General features: G+C 41.1%; 4 protein-coding genes across 4 annotated transcripts; 2 read left to right on the forward strand and 2 right to left on the reverse strand.

Annotated features, from left to right (window-relative positions):
- Window positions 1-96: 96 nt before the first annotated feature.
- B0T23DRAFT_334680 (inhibitor of apoptosis-promoting Bax1-domain-containing protein) lies at window positions 97-1,637 on the forward strand. The gene is made up of 2 exons (XM_062835783.1): window positions 97-873; window positions 934-1,637. Exons 1-2 carry the CDS (start codon window positions 302-304, stop codon window positions 1,418-1,420), a joined length of 1,059 nt encoding a protein of 352 aa, XP_062696362.1. The 5' UTR covers window positions 97-301; the 3' UTR covers window positions 1,421-1,637.
- Window positions 1,638-1,642: 5 nt separating this feature from the next.
- Window positions 1,643-2,784, reverse strand: B0T23DRAFT_101477 (peptide methionine sulfoxide reductase MsrA). Its single transcript, XM_062831696.1, has 2 exons — window positions 2,343-2,784; window positions 1,643-2,235 (listed from the first exon to the last, which is right to left on the reverse strand). The coding sequence occupies exons 1-2, from the start codon at window positions 2,602-2,604 to the stop codon at window positions 1,886-1,888; spliced, it is 612 nt and encodes a 203-aa protein (XP_062696363.1). The 5' UTR covers window positions 2,605-2,784; the 3' UTR covers window positions 1,643-1,885.
- Window positions 2,785-3,735: 951 nt separating this feature from the next.
- On the forward strand, window positions 3,736-6,580 carry B0T23DRAFT_101497 (Six-hairpin glycosidase-like protein). The gene is made up of 2 exons (XM_062831697.1): window positions 3,736-4,252; window positions 4,327-6,580. Exons 1-2 carry the CDS (start codon window positions 3,950-3,952, stop codon window positions 6,229-6,231), a joined length of 2,208 nt encoding a protein of 735 aa, XP_062696364.1. The 5' UTR covers window positions 3,736-3,949; the 3' UTR covers window positions 6,232-6,580.
- An 84-nt stretch (window positions 6,581-6,664) lies between these two features.
- B0T23DRAFT_394280 (uncharacterized protein) lies at window positions 6,665-7,744 on the reverse strand (the record flags this gene model as incomplete). The annotated part of the gene is made up of 3 exons (XM_062838118.1): window positions 6,665-6,894; window positions 6,965-7,447; window positions 7,504-7,744. 3 exons carry the CDS (start codon window positions 7,742-7,744, stop codon window positions 6,665-6,667), a joined length of 954 nt encoding a protein of 317 aa, XP_062696365.1.
- Window positions 7,745-16,608: the final 8,864 nt, after the last annotated feature.

Genomic DNA, 16,608 nt, shown 5'->3' on the forward strand with positions numbered 1-16,608 from the left:
AGGGTTAGGGTCTCCAAAAGCCGAACAGCCGGCGCCTAAATCCGACAAGGAGCGAACGCGCGGGGCTGCTCGAAGCTTCTCCTCCAGCACTGACCACTGTGCTGTGACGCACATTACCTAAACACAGGCACTGCCTCCAACGGAACGTCATCCATCGTTTGCCTTTCCTCGGCGCCGATATAGATCTGCATCGGTTCCGCTTCTAACCACCGAAACACCTACTCCCACAAGCGACATCTACACATTGCACAACTCGATATCGACAGCCACGTTTCTTTAGCATCGAGTCGCACCCACGATCATGTCGTTTACGCTCACCATCCGCGCTGGGCCTGCGCGCCTGGCTTCGCGGATCCCCGAGTTCGCAAAGGCCTCGAGCGGTCCTGCCGCCGCCATCCGGGCCTTCCACAAGTCCGCGCCCAAGACCACCAACTTTTTCACCTCGAGGACGACGACCCCCTCGCTCATCGCCCAGAAGCCCGCCGCCAACAGCCTCCTCGCTCGTCTCCAGGGCGCCCGCCGCGGTTACCAGTACCAGTCTCATACTCAGCCCCAGCCGGACAGTGGCCTGTTGATGCGCAAGCTCCTGTACGGCGGCGCCATGGTCGGCGGCACCTGGGTTACTCTGCAGTTCATGTTCAACCGGGAGACTCGCGCGGACGGCGGCATGCCCCCTTACGAGCGTTCCTACCTCAACAAGACCTTTATGCACACTGGACTCGGCATCGGCATCATCGGTCTGACGGCCTACCAGATGCTCCAGACCGGCTTCACTTATCGTCTGATGGTTACCAACCCTTGGGTTGTCGCTATCGGTGGTCTCGCTCTCTCTTTCGGTTCCATGCTTGCCACTCGCGCTATTGATCCTGACAAGTACGTCTTTCGCGTTCCCGTGTGTCTGTGTTGTCGCATTCGCTGACCCGTTCTTCACAGCTACATCCCCAAGTATGCCTGCTGGGCCGTCTTCAACGCTACCCAGGCCGCCTTTGTCGCTCCCCTCCTCGCCATGGCCCCTCCCGCTCTTCTCGCTCGCGCCGGTCTCTACACCATCGCCATGATGGGCGCCATCTCGTTTGTCGGCGCCACCGCTAAGCAGGAGAAGTACCTCTACATTGGCGGTCCTCTTCTCGCCGGTGCTGCCATTGTCGCCGTTTCTGGTTTCGCTCCTCTGGTTCTCCCAGCCACTGCCGTCCGCACCCTTGCCTTCACCGAGAACCTCTGGCTCTATGGTGGTCTTGCTGTCTTCGGTGGCTTTACGCTCTATGATGTCCAAAGGGTTCTCTACCATGCTCGTCTCGCCCAGGCTGGCGTCATCAAGGAGGATCCCGTTAACGAGTCCATCTCGCTTGAGCTCGACTTCCTCAACATCTTTGTTCGCATGGTGCAGATTCTCATGATGCAGCAGAACCGCAGGAAGTAAGGGGTGTTCGTAGCATGAGTTTGAACCAAGAAAGCGTTGAACAAGATACCAGATCGTTTGCTTTTGAAGTTTGTGGTCAGCACTCTGCCCAGTGTCGGCTGTTGACGGAGTCATACAAGAAGGAGCTGTTGGTCTGATTCGGTTCAGGCAGTTGTTTGTATTCTACTTGTAAATTTACATAGATATCCCAAGATAACTCCCCAACAAAAAAAAAAAAAACGGCAAAACCCAACATGTTTCTGCCGTCCCAAACGCCGCCTGATGCAATGTTGTCGCTAGTATGTTAAATCCGCCCATGCCGTGTATGTTGTCCGGGATCCCGCTGTGTTGAATTACCATCCCATCATGTCTCATCCGGATCCTGCCCGAAAGTCATCCCCAGATTGTGCTGGGCGCACTCTTGCTACGCCCAGAACTCGGTTTGGTGCGCGCTCAGGGCGGCACAATTGCTCAAAACCCAAGAGCCTACTTGAGCTCAGGGAACTTGCGCAAGAAGTGACTGGGGCACTCGTACCCATCGGGGTTGTTCACCAAGTACAGCTGGTGATACTGCTCGGCATCCCACCACTCCTTGGCTGGGAGGATCTCAGTGACGATCTTGCCACCCCACCACTGTTCGTTGGCTTTCTTGGTGATCTCCTCGGCAACCTTCTTTTGTTCATCATTGTGATAGAAGATACCGCTGCGATACTGCGCGCCGCGATCGGGCCCCTGCTGGTTGTGCGTCGTGGGGTCGTGCATCTTGTAGAAGAACTCGAGGATTTGGGTGTAGGAGAGACGGGTGGGATCGTAGATCAGAAGGGTAGCTTCGGCGTCTTTGGGCTTGTCAGCGACACAATCGAGTGAAGAAGCTTAAAGCGAGGGAGACCGGCATCCCCGAAGGGGGCTGCAGAAGGCGTCGCCAGAGAGGTAAAAGACTTACGGCCAGTGTTGCCAGAGCAAACTTGCTTGTAGGAAGGGTTGGAGGCGTCTCCGCCAATGTAGCCGACACGCGCATCGTAAAGACCCTTGTCGGCAAAGTGCTTGCGGTAGAGGTGCTCAACGCCCCAGAAGCAGCCGGCGGCGACGGTGGCCTTCTCGGCGCCCTCGGGGACGGTGACGGGGCTGGAAGGGAAGGCGGTAGTGGACATTTTGGAGGTCTGGGTGTTGAGGGAACGGAAGATGCGACCGAGGAGCGAAGACATGCGTTACGTTGTTCGGAATGGGACTTGGCGAAGCTAATGGATGGAGGTCGGGGGCTTTATGAAGCTTCGTAGGGCTGAGTAATATGAAAGTGGACCAAGGTGGATGACGAAAGGTGAAATGGAGATGGCGTTGTTTGCAAATTCTGAATGCGCTCTTTTTGGGCATGTTACGAACGTCGGTTCACCGCGGCAGAGGGTGCCTCCACAAGTTCCCGACCGTTCGACAGTGGAGCGACATCCAGCCCGCCCGCACCGAGCCCCAGCTGGGCTGGCTCCCGCGACGACGGATCTAGGCCGACCCGCACACACAAGTGGAAGATACCCGACCACCCGGACGACCCGGACGACCTGACCAGACCACGACCCGAACAGACGCTGCAGAAAGCTGTAGAGGTATGTACCGTTTCAGAACATCTGGATGGCGTCTACGCAGTAGAAGGCCATTGGTGCCGAGCAGGATAGGTACCTCTACCCAACGCAAGGGATCCCGCATTGAGGCTGAGAATGGTTCTGTAGCGGGGCCGCCTGCATCCGTTTCCTGTGTCAGCATCATTGAGGCTGTGGGATGCCCAGCGTCCCATCTTGGGTCATGTAGCCCCCTACGTTCTCCCCCTTACTCGAGCCAGAAACCTACCTTGAATTCAGCATCTGAGCATCTAGGTATCTAGGGAAAAGCCTGCACTGCTGCCACACATATCTTCCATGCTACCCCCAAGTGGCTGGCAGTGTCCGGGTTTCCAGCAGCCTGTGGCGTTACTGGGGTCGTTACCAGGTAGGCGGGTCATCATTACGAATTTGAGCCAATCAACTAACACCATTTACCCAAATTTACCAATTTCACCTCCTTTGACCTCCGTGGATTGAAATGCCAACCAGTATCGCGAGATTTTACGGGACATTTACGCAGCCACCTCTGACCCTCAAGAAACGCCGGCTGGTATCGCGAATCATGTGACCTACCATTCACGCATATCCCATACAACTCGCCAAATCCACGCAATTACTGAAATCATCTACAGGGAGCCTTTACTGGTGAAACGAACGGGCCCTTATGGGTAAAAAGAATACGCGTATAGCGTATACGCGTACAACATATTCTACCATGTTGTTCTACTTTGTCAACTGGGCGGGCAATCCAATGTTTTCAGTCTCAGAAGGATTGCGTGCGCTACCAGACGTCTATGTACATGACGTTGACTTATGAAATCTGTTGTCCTCATCATCTCTTGTCCTATTCTTCATCTTGTTCTTCATTTTTCATCCATTAACCCATCACTTTAACTTCTTTCATTCCTGTCCTTCCCAACCTACCTAGGTCACTCGCTTTGCCAGAGGTTGATCAGGCATGTTACGGCCGACTTCTTGGCTGAGCCTAGGGCTCTACCTGGCGTCCCTAACTCAGGCTCGAACCATCCTTGGGCGCCAGACGGAAACAGCACCGGAAAATGATACGCCTGCCCAACTGATCACCGGCTTGGACGGAGTTGTTCGCTTGGACTCGACCTCTGGTTCTCCTGCGATCGTAACACTCGATTACAATCGTAGTGTAGAAGGCATTCCGACTTTCGAGGTGCTAGCAGCCGATGGGGACACATCCGTTTTCGAAATCACCTATGGAGAAAGCTATGGTGCCCTGAGTAATTACATGGTCAGTCGATCTCTACCCTCATGTCGATCCCTCCTCTCCCTCCAAGTCCTAATATTTAGCCACAATTCTTGTAGTCGGACGGACCTCTTCCGCTCGCTGCAGCCATGGATACCTATCGTGTGAATCGATACAGCATCGCAGAGCCAGGTACCAAATCGAACCGTCTCGTGCAGGGCGCTTTTCGCTTCCAGAGACTCAACTTGTCTTCTCCTGGAGTCCTGACGCTGAGAAATGTCGGCGTGCATCCTACCACCGACAACACTGCCGTTACGCAATTGCCCGGATCCTTCCATTCCGACCACCTCAAACTTAATGCCATATGGGAGACTGGAGCCCGTACCGTCCAGATGACCGAAATTCAGAAAGACAGCACCCCGGACTTTTGGGAGGTGACTTCAGAGGGGGCCTCAGTAGACAGCCTTGCGCCACAGGTGCTGGGGAGCGCGGCGGCCGCCCAGCTCCTGTATTACAATGTCGAATTCAAGGTCAAGCCTGTCATCGGTGGTTTTGGCTTCACGGTGCTGTCGGATACGTTGAACTCAGGTATCTACATCTCATGTGATGTCGCCAACGGTCTCATCAGCGCGCACAAAGGTTCCACCACGTTTGACGAGAAGCTGGCCGAATCGGCACTCCCGTCAAATCTCACGGGTGGCCTTGGAGCATGGCATACCGTTCATGCCGTCGTGGCCGTAACAGACATCACCGTGTCTATTGATGGCATCCCTGCAATGAAACTCTCACAGACGGCGCGGTTTTTTGGGTCTTTTGGCCTCGGCGCCTCATTCGGCCACCAAGCCATCTTTCGGGATCTCTTCGTATCGACTCCCACCGAAGACAAGTTTTACGCTAATTCACTCACCGACAAGAGTTTTCTGCCCGATTTCTTTATGGGAACCAATCCGGCAGCTGTGGTGGTCGATGGTTCCCGGCGTGATCGTATCGCCTACGCCGGCGACCTCGATATCGCCGCCAGATCTGCCCTCACCAGCACTCACAACCTCGAGTCCATCCTCGGGTCCTTGGACCTCTTGGGTTCCTACCAAGCAACCCCTGGCTTCTTTATCCCGAATGCCAAAATCCAACAGGAGCCCTTGGCTAACGGCCTGGATGTGAACATCACGGGCTTGATTGGGTACTCATTCAACTTGGTAACGGCAGTAGCCGCTGTGTTTATGCACACTGGTGATGTCGCATTTGCTACGACTTGGGCCCCCAAAGTGCAGAAGCTACTAGAGTGGGCAGACTCGCAGACGCTCGACAACGGCCTCTTCAACATCTCAGACGCTTCTTTTGGTGGCGATTGGAACTACTACGATCCGACGCAGTCTGGCGTCGTCACCAAGTTCAACGTCCTGTACGCCTATGCCCTGCAGGAAACCGTGCAGCTCTTGGCGGCTGGCGGCATTGAGCCCACAGTCTATCAGGAACGTCTGGAGAAGATTCGCGATGCCATGGACACAGCGCTATGGAGCGACGAATTGGAGGCCTACTACGTTTCGGAAGCGATCCAGACTGGATTTGCCCAAGACTCCAACGCTCTAGCCATTCTAGCCGGTGTTAACAGGAATCCCACTCACTCTACCGAGACCATTCTCTCTACGCTGTCCAAAGTTCTCATGTCGCCTGTTGGACCGCATGCTTTCTCTAGCAGCGCAATCAAGGCCGGGTTCCAACCCTACATTAGCCCGTATGCGTCTTCCTACCATTTGCGGGCTGCCCTGGCTTCCAACGCAAGCGAGGCCGCTCTTGAGCTGCTCAACAATCTTTGGGCTCCCATGGCCGATCCGGCCCACGAGAACTATACCGGAACCTTCTGGGAGACGTTGGATGCCGAGGGAAGGCCGGGCCTCGGTCTCACTACCAGTTTATGCCACGGCTGGGCGACTGGCCCCACCGCCGAGCTGACACAGTCGTCTTGGGCGTCCGACCGACGCAGCCGGGCTGGAAGGAATTCGCGGTCGCTCCCCTTACCTTAGGACTACAGTCCGCCAACGGAACGATGCCGACCTTGCTAGGAACCTTTAGAGTTGCGTGGAACTTTAGCTGCTCTGGGTTGTTGAGTATGGAGATCGATGCGCCTATCGGAAGCTCGGGAACGGTGTCTTTGCCGACACCTCTACGGACCCCGGTGGAACGATCTACTTTCATGATTAACGGCCAGGCTGTCAATGGCAAGACGTTCACTGTGATGGGAGGAACAAGGTTTGTTTTGAAGCAGAACCGCAAGCTGTAAGCCTTTGAAATCGTGTCACCGAGTCTTGTTAGTGGACTGAGAAGATCGGACCTTCGTTCCTCGTTGCTATATGGTACGAATGGAACGGACACAGCGCTTCCAAATTTGGAACAGAGGGCTAGCTTCTCGTAACTCACACCTCCGCACCTTTCCATACTTTCCAGACAGCTGTTTTCCTAGTAGCTGTAGCAAAGTTTGGAGGTCTGCGTCTTCATGACCTCCGAGACCTTAATGTCCGGGACCAGGTTGAGGTACGGCATAACATCATCCAGGGTAGCTTCGCCGGGGTTGCTGAGGTTCTGAGTCTTAGGGCCGCCGAAGTCGGTAGTACGGGTTTCAGGCTTTTCCATCTGCCACAGAGTCCACAGGCGGTCGATTTGGGTGTGGTGGAGGAAAAAGATGGGATCTATCAGATCGTGGCTGTCAGCTTGTGTTCACTTTTCAGTTGGAAACTGGCCTTATGGGTAATAACGTACCGTTGGGGGAGGTGGCAGGCGACATGTCACCACCCACGGCCGAATGGATCGCGCCGTGTGGGCCACCCTCCAGGTGGTAGCGGAAGTCCTTATAGTTGTCCTGGGCGGCGACCTTGTCGACGGCTTCCTTGTTGTAAGAGTCAGCCAGCATGTCGCCAGGGAACGCAATGCCACTGTTCCAGTCGCGGGCGAGGCAATGAGGCTCGTAGCCTTTCATAGTATAGGCGACCTGGAAGCCCTTGAGCGGGCCGTCGACAAGACACTTCATGTTACTGTCCATGACATCAATAGCGGGATCGCCGTTGCCGCCGAAGCCGGTTATAGGGTCCCAAACAGGCGCCTTAGTCGGGTCGCCTGCGTCCAGCGTCCAATCCCAATATGCCATAGGACCAGTGTATCCACAGTCCCGGAGAGAGTCTTCGTAGACTTGAACAAAGAGACGGTGCCAAGGAAGGAACATAGCAACCGAGTGGACTGCGAGTTCTGGAAGTTAGAGAGAATGTAACGATAGAGACAAGTGAATGACCGGATGAACGTACTGGTCTTGTCTAGGTGGGAGTGGACATAGGGGAAATCGTCGTAGCGCGTGGTGTTGAGTCCTATGCCCGAGGGTTTGGTCTTGAGGCACAGAACAGCGTCAATGTACTGTTTCTGGACATCGGCGCCCAGGGTTCGCCATTCCACACGCTTAGCAGGATCGGCGCAACCATTGTCGGCCTGGCGGGGGATGGTCGCGGCAGCACCGAGGCTGGCGGAAAGAAAGAGACCGGAGAGGCGCATGATTGAATGGTTCGGCAATGGTTAGAAAAGAAGAGACTGTTGGAGTTTGGGTTATTGAGAGGAGAAGTTCGTCCATAGCAACGGAAGACGGTAGCAACTTATACTCGTTTGTTCTGACCGACTGGTACGTTGTTGCGTCCAACTTGCTTGCTCTATATCTGGGGCATTACCACCCTACCCCTTGGTCTTTACATAGTTACGAGGTTATACGAGGGTGAGTCTCCAGTCCGTTGATGCCAAGGTGAGTGAAGTGGCTAATACGAGGTACCTAGGTAGGCGGTGTATCAAGTACCCTAGCTTTGTTCTGGAGACCTGTGTTTCAGACCCTCGTCGTTTAGGAAGGTTTATACCACTACAGTAACATCGTCTTCCGGGTAGCCCGGCAGAACCTACTGAAGCGCAGCTGTTATTTAAGTCTAGAGCTGGATTACTCTAAGTAAAAGCCCAACAATTTGACAGTCTAGTATAAGTGCGATGCTAGATTACTCTAAATAAATTTTAAAATTTGGCGGTCTAATATAAGTGCAATGCTGGATTATTCCAAGTAAATATCTAATATTTTGGCGGCCTACTATGAGTGCAATGTTGGATTCCTCTAAGTAAGAAAAAAAAAAAAAAAAAAAAAAAAAAAAAAAATTGGAGGTTAGGATTTATAGAGTAAACCCCACCCTAATACCTTATAGAAGCCGAACCTAAAGCTTTCCGTCTATAGTACCCGAGGGATTTAGTATAATTTACTTAGATAGTTATCTTCTATTTACTTCCTTAACAGTTTATTTTAAATCTTATAATATAACTTAGTCTTATAATACATATCACGGCACTGGCGGTGGTGCCTGCCGGACGGGCACCGGGATAGCACAGCCATGCCCGCGACCGGTATAACGCACAGGGCACCGGGACTCTAGATTAAAACCCTAGACCCCGCGCGCACCTTTGCACGTTTACTTCTTTTCTTCTTTATCTTATAATTCTACAATAGACTTAGAATCAACGTGTTAGCTTGCCTCTTGTAACTACGTCGTTCGTAACAATTATAAAATTAATTTATATACTTTCTAAGGAGGAAACCAAATATCCTATTATATTAGAAATTGAAAGACTATTATATTACAATAGTGTATACTTTAAAAGAAAAGGTAGGTTAAGCCTCATTAAAGAAGTAGGGATAATAGTCTACCTAGTAGCCCTCGTTGAAGGTAATTGCTATTGTAAGTATTTAAGTTAGTGAAGTTTAGAAATAGGCTATTAAAGTTTAGAAGGATAAAGTGGCCGTTAAATAGGTTATTTTCGATATTAATAATGTACCTATTACCTCCAAGTCTGTAGTAGAGTAAGATAACGCTTTTCGTTGCCAATTGCTTAATATTATTACTATTAAAAATAAGTAGGATATTTAATTACGTACTTTCAATATATTTAACTTTAATAATAAGGATATTCCTAATAATATTAATAAAGTTATTACGTTTTTTAATTAAGAAATTATTACTAAAATAGTTAATGTATGTTATACTTTTAAGAAAAAAGATTTATATACGTTCCTATATACGAAGATTAATGCGATTATTAAATATTATTTAAAAAAAGAAGACAGTCCTACCTTTATTTTTAAACCCTTTATAAAGGCTAGTAAGGATTATTAGTTTTACTATTTTTAACGTAATAAATTGTATATTGGTTTTTTATTTGTTAATTTCGCTATTTTTAAAAATATTTACGAAAGCGATGAAGCTAATATAAAAGCTATATTTTAGGAAATTAAATTGCGGATAATTCTAGTTAAAATAATTTTAGCTTAATAGTATAGTTATTAAATTATTGCTATTAACTTAAATATTAATTTAAATAAAATATACAAATATACTTTAAATTTTTTTAATTATTGGAAGGTAATTAAGGATAAAAATTTTGAATTTAAGAATAAAGTAACTATTTTTGAGAATACCGTTATTAATTTTAAATAAGACTTAGTCCTTATTAGAGTTAATCCGGACGTAGAGGAATTAAGTTGGTTATAATATAAGAATATAGTTTTGTGTAAGTAGAATTAGAATTTGTAAAAAGAAGTCGCTTTTAGTATTATTAAATTGAATATTATAATAGGAAATTAAATTCGAATTAAAAATAAATAATTAAATACTGTAAAGGACTATAAGGAGCCCGAGGGTAGTGAGGGATATTATAAAAATTCCTATTCTAACTATTACGGTCCGTATAATAACTGGAGTAATAATAGCGAGGAAGCCCCCGAACGTACCGAATACTCTATATTGTTAAATAAATACTATAATTATTAGAAATTACTAGCCGAAATAAATAAAATTTAAAATAGTTTATTTTAGACTTAATATAAGTTGAATTAGGTACGGGACTCCCTAACTGCTATTATAATTTAGGTTAAAGAATTAAAAATAAAGGTCGCTTTAAAGGAAGGGGAAATTATTAATTAAAATATAATTATTACCTATTTTACTAAAGAGAATATAAAATTTTATAAATTGAAGAAGAAAATTATTATCGACCTTGTCCTTAGAAATATAATTCCCTATAACTATTACGGCACTATATAATATAGTCCCGTCCCTCTCGGCGTTCCGCTACCGCAACCCAACCGTCCTTTAGTTAATTCTATCGAATTTCTATTTAATCTATATATATAGTCTAGGAGTAGAGTTTTCGCTACTCTCTTCTAATCTTCTCCTCTTCGTACAATATTACATCTTCTCCAAATTCTTCTTAATTAATATTATAATAGTATATTATACTTTTTCTATTAAATTAATGGCCTAATAACCTCCTTATTATTTTACTTCAATTTACTTTAAAATCGGTACCGACCTCTTCCAATCCCCTAATCCCAACCCTATTACGCTATATATACAACCCAATTATACTTCGCTAAAACTCCCCTTCAAAAAACGCCCCAAATTAACAACTTCACTTTTACTACTATATTTTATTACTATTATATTATATACCCTAATTACCTACGATACTTTACTTCCTTTTCCTTATATAATATACTATTAGCGTTTTATTACCGAAACCCCCGTACTAAATTATAAATAATTTTATAAATTTATTAAATACGCCTACCCCTAATTCTAATACTATACTTACTTATAAAGCTACTACTCGGACTCTCTTCTATTTAAATACCCTCCCTTATATTTATAAAACGGTTAAGGGCCTATAGAAGGATTTTTTTAATTTTATTTCTATTTTAAAAGTAAACTTTAATATCCTTATTTAATTTTAGTTCTACTTTACTATTATCAAAGACTATTTCGGCCGGATTTATAGCGAACTTCGTACTACCTAATAAAAAGCCTTAAATATTTAATAAATAACTAATTAAATTTAGTAGGCCGCTATTTAGAACTTTATTATAACTTTCTAAACGTAGTAGGACCTTACTAGAATTATAATCGAAGCCGCTACTATAATTATATAAATTTAATAAATATAATAGTAATTCGCTATAACTAAAGACCGGGCCTAATAATAAAATACTAATATAATAATAGTATTAACTATAACCGTCCTAATTACCGGTACTACCCGCTTACGTAGCATTAAACCCCCTATATTTAATAGTATTAAAACGTCCCTATTTAAATATTAAAAAGAATATATTTATTAGTAATTTTAATTAATTACTAAATTAATATTCGATTTCGCTATATACCTAACCCTAACTGACCGTATCCTTTATATTTCTTAATACCTTTTTAATAATATTTATACGTACGTTCGGGCTAAAATCGATATTATTACCCTTAACCTCTATAATACTTCGGCCTAACCGACCGGGCTCTCTAATTTCTAAAATATCCTTATTTACTTCGACCCTTATTATATTTGAAACGCCTATACCCTCACGAGAGAGCGATGTCCGGGGCCCAAATGTGTTATAACTGTCGCAGACCCACACTAGAGGTCGTGGTGCTATAGGCCCTATATTATCGCAAGGAAGGCGCGGCGGTTCTATCTATAATAGGCTAGAATGCAGAAAATTACCCGTCTTAGTACGCCTTAACAGTCCCAAATAGGCAACTCTTAGCGCTAAGCAAAATACAGTTTCGATAGCACATATAAACAGTACTACATTTGACATATTTAGACAACTATATTTCTACGTTAATTGTATATATTAAAATACAAAAAGTACTACTAGAAAGAACTCAATTAATTATATATTCTATATTATTTATATTTAAATATAACGTAAAATACGGTATTACGTAATATTATAAATAAAATTCTATTAAATAGTTGCGCGACCGTTTTATAATTCTATATACGACTATAGTATAAGTTCCCGGCAATTCTAGCGCTCCCGGCAATTCTAGCAGCCCGACTGTTTAACACTCCTAATAATTCTATTATTCCCAGTAAATTTAGTACTCCTAATAATACTACCCTTTATATTATTATTAAATCTACTATTTTTAATTAATACTAATACCCTTTTATTAATACTAATACCCTTTTATCGTTGTAATTATCGCGCAACTCTAAAAATTATTTAGAATTATTAATATCTATTAATTTTAAACCTTTAAACAATTACGCGGCCGTTTACACAATTTTTAATAAAGTACATTCAATTACGTATTATTACTTCCTTATTTATAGACCCTACTAAAGAAGGTACAATACTACTACTACTAACGACCGCTACTTTAAGTTATTCTATTACCTTCTACCAACAACTTTCCACTTTCTATCTTTTAATATTAATAAAATAATCGCAATACTATTCACCAGCCGACTCTACTATAAACCCGACCGTTAACTAGACCGGCGGAAATTTCTAATACCTATTAACTCCCTCCCCAAAGGGTATAAAAAGCTAGCTCCCCCCGCCTTTCAATTCTCAAACTCTTTTTTCTTTATTATACTCAATATCTTATATCTAAAATTAACTTTAATATTTAATATTAAATATTTTTCAAAATAATTTCAATACTATCCTATAGCAGTTTAGGCTTAATTATTCGCCTATTAATAACCGACCGCTCTTTTAAATTAGCTACTAAGGCGGTTCGATTAAAGTAATTGTACAAACGGGTAAATCTCCTCCTTCTATCTCCCCTCCTATTTACTACTAATATTACTATAGTAAAGTATTTCGGCATTTTTTATTACCCGGGGTAAAACGTATCGGTTATTTAGCCGGCTAGTAATAAGTCCCTCCCCCCCTAATACTTATATAACTATTTACTAATATTACTTTTATAAATTTATTTACCTTTTTAATCTCTTTAATACAATATCCTTATAAACTATCACTTTCCAATAATATTACCCAATATTAATATCCTACATCGATATTTAATATCGATATCCAATATCGCTACTATCCTATATTACCCTACGGAGTACCTAATTAATTGTTTATAGATTAGTAGGACGTAATTAGAAGGGTAAAGTAATTAATCTCACTTACCCTATCGGGTCTAGGAATATTATTATAGACCTTTAGAAATAGGTTATTAATGTGGATTAAAATAATAAATACGAGAGTAATTGGGTTAGAGTAATAAAATTAATAATTCCTATTAGAATTATAATTCGTATTCAAAGTTAAATATTTAATTATTCAATTAATTTATCAATTTATCTTTCCGTTATTTAATTAATTTATTAAATAATTTAATTATTTAATTATTTAGTTAATTAATTAAGGATTTAATTAAAATGGATTCTAATTAATAGCCGCCTCCCGGCAATTAAGAGTAAAGTTAGCCGGGTCCTATATCTACTCGCTAATATTACAGTTATAGTAAAAAGAAGCTAATATTAGTATTTATTAGTAAAAATAATCTAAACCTCCTTATAATTATTTATAATATTTACTGCAATAAATATACTTTGGTAAGTTATTTATCCCCTTTATTCTTATCTAGTCTATTATTCCCCTTCCTATTGGCCAATTAGTTAACCGGTGCTATCTATTTAATAGTAAATCCTTTGAAATATATAAATCCTATTAATAGAATCCTAGTATGCTGTATTGTCTTACTACCTACGGGTAAATAGGATACCTACTTGTAAGTAAAATTACAATCCGAGCCGCGGGGGGTTGCGGGTGCGATTTAAATAATACTAACTAGCTGTTTAGTAACAGGCTATATTTTAAATAATTAACTTCTTTATTTTAAAATCGATTTTAATAACGTCAAATAATATTAAATTTACAATCTACCGCCAATCCGGATATTACTAATCCTAATACCTCCGGTAATCCCACTATCCCTAATTCCTCTACCGGCAATAAACAAAGTTCCAAAGCCGCTTCGATATTATTACTAGAAAATACCTATACCCGACCTCGTAATAAGAGACTTACGCTATTAAAAGTTATAAAATATTTTAATAATACCTCCTAATAATAAATCTTTAAGAATTTACCTCCTTAGCAAATCTACTAATTTAAACTTTAATAACCGTAACCCCCGGTATTTTAATAATTAAATCCCCGTTAATATTTTAATAACGAGGATATTAATATTTCTATATAAGAATTACTAAATTTTAAATAGTAATAGTAATAGTAGTAAGGGGAATTCGAACTTTATATAGTTATACATTAAGAGTTCGAGGCTAGATAATATTAACTATAATAACCTCCCTAACTTTATTAACCCTCCCTACTACAAATTTAATAATTTTAATATTAATAGACAATCTAACCCTAACCGGTTTAGAGAGTTAGTTTAAATTTACAACAACTTATTAATTATTCGATTCAATCTCTATAACTTCTATAAATTAATATTCAATTTACTACTACTAATATTTCCCGCTTTAAAATATATACTCCCTAATACTAATCTATTAAGTTTAAGGCTAGTTTTATTTAATAGAATACCTAATACAAAATAGGTAAACTATATTTATAGGTATAGTTTCTTAATCTAATATTTATGTATTTACTAATATATTATTTAATAGGATAATAAAGAGATTATTTAAACCCGCTAAGAGAGAAACTAAATTTAATATAATTATCGTTTTTACAAGTGTAATCGAAAATAAAATATTATACCCACTCCCTTATTAACTATATTAATTGCTTAGAAACATCCTAATTTAAAATCGGATACTAGCAAACTAGATCCTATTTAATTTATATACTACTATTATTACTTTATATTTCCTATCGCCGACCGCAACCCTACTATAGGATTATACCGATTCTATAATAGTAATAACCGATTTACTTACCTAATTTATTATATTATTCGACTAATTACAAACCGCAATCCAACTATAGGTAATTATATTATATATAACAACAATTAACGATTTATCTATCCTAATTACTATTATTCTCAATATAATAGCGAATGTAACCCTAATACCGGTAATTATATACTTTATTAATTATTTATATAATATAACCTTAATTTTTAATACAAAGTCTATTCTATTTATAATAGTATAGCCGACCGTTTGGATTATATAATTTACTATTTTTTAGAACAGGATTACTATTTATTATATTTAGGAAGAGCTAAGGGTTAGAATCGTCTAACTATATTAACTCTAGCCAATCCTAATCTTCCAATACAATCTACCGACAATAACAATACTAACACTCAACCTAACGAAAAAATACTATACTTCTTCTACCCAGTATATAGATTAATATAGCGCCCTATTAATAAAAATCCTATTACTAGATTTTACGTAATATACATTTATACTAGTCCCAATCATAATATCCGAGAAGAAAATAAAATCTATCTTAATTACTATTAAAACTTTCAACAGATAGATTTCTTTAATAGATATAACATTAAATACAATTATTATAAATAGTATTAGGAACTATTATATAAAGATGAAATAGATAATAACGTCTATAATAATAATTCTAATAATTTCTACTATTTCAATAACAATAATAATAACCTATTTTAAGTTAAACCCCGTATATAAATACGAAATCCTTTTAATAATTCAAACACTACATTTAATATTAATAACTTTATATAAAACTATAACCTTCTATAAATTCAATCCCAATTCTAATATTAACCTAAAGCTTTATAATAGAAACGAGGTCGGCTACGGGGCCTTAGACTACTATAATTACCTCAACCCCCCGGTATCCAATTTCCCAACCTCCCCGGTATTAACTTTAAATAAAACCCCGTATTCAACAGCGATATAAATACCCAGGCTATTACTAATACGGATTATTAATATATTTTCAACTATTAAACTACATTAAATACCGAGGTTATAGAAGAATACTACTATTATAAAGAAAAGTGGTTCTATTTAAAGCTTATTAGAATTAGTAATTAAAATATTTATAAACAGTATTACCGTATTAATTCGGACTTTCGGCCGGGAAAGCTTTTTAAATATACTACGGCCAACAATATAAACTTTAACACTTTTAATCCTAATACTAAAGAATATTAACTACTACCTCTTAATCTAATAGAAGAAATACTTATTATACAAATCTACATTTATATTAATATTTATACTTTCGGCCGCCAGCAATGAAAATATAAGGGTTATTATATTAACTTCCTCTATAATATTTCTTATATTTGCTACTAATTACCTAAATTACCCGAAGAAGTTAATATCGTTTTATTCCAGCTACGAAATATTTAAAACCATCCTAATTTCAACCGTATATATAAAAAGTTCAAAGTTAATTAGTATAAAATTAATATCTAGCTTCAATTCTTAAAAAATTATGATACAGGATATGTACAATAGACAAATAGACTGCCCTCTAGAAACCTCCGGCAGGCATTCAACTGCCGGACGGACTAACAAAGGTTCTAGTAACCTTTATTAACCGCCTTTAACAAGGCTCCCATTCACTA

The sequence above is a fragment of the Neurospora hispaniola genome, assembly GCF_033458365.1.
Source record: "Neurospora hispaniola strain FGSC 10403 chromosome Unknown B0T23scaffold_2, whole genome shotgun sequence".
Lineage (NCBI taxonomy): Eukaryota > Fungi > Ascomycota > Sordariomycetes > Sordariales > Sordariaceae > Neurospora > Neurospora hispaniola.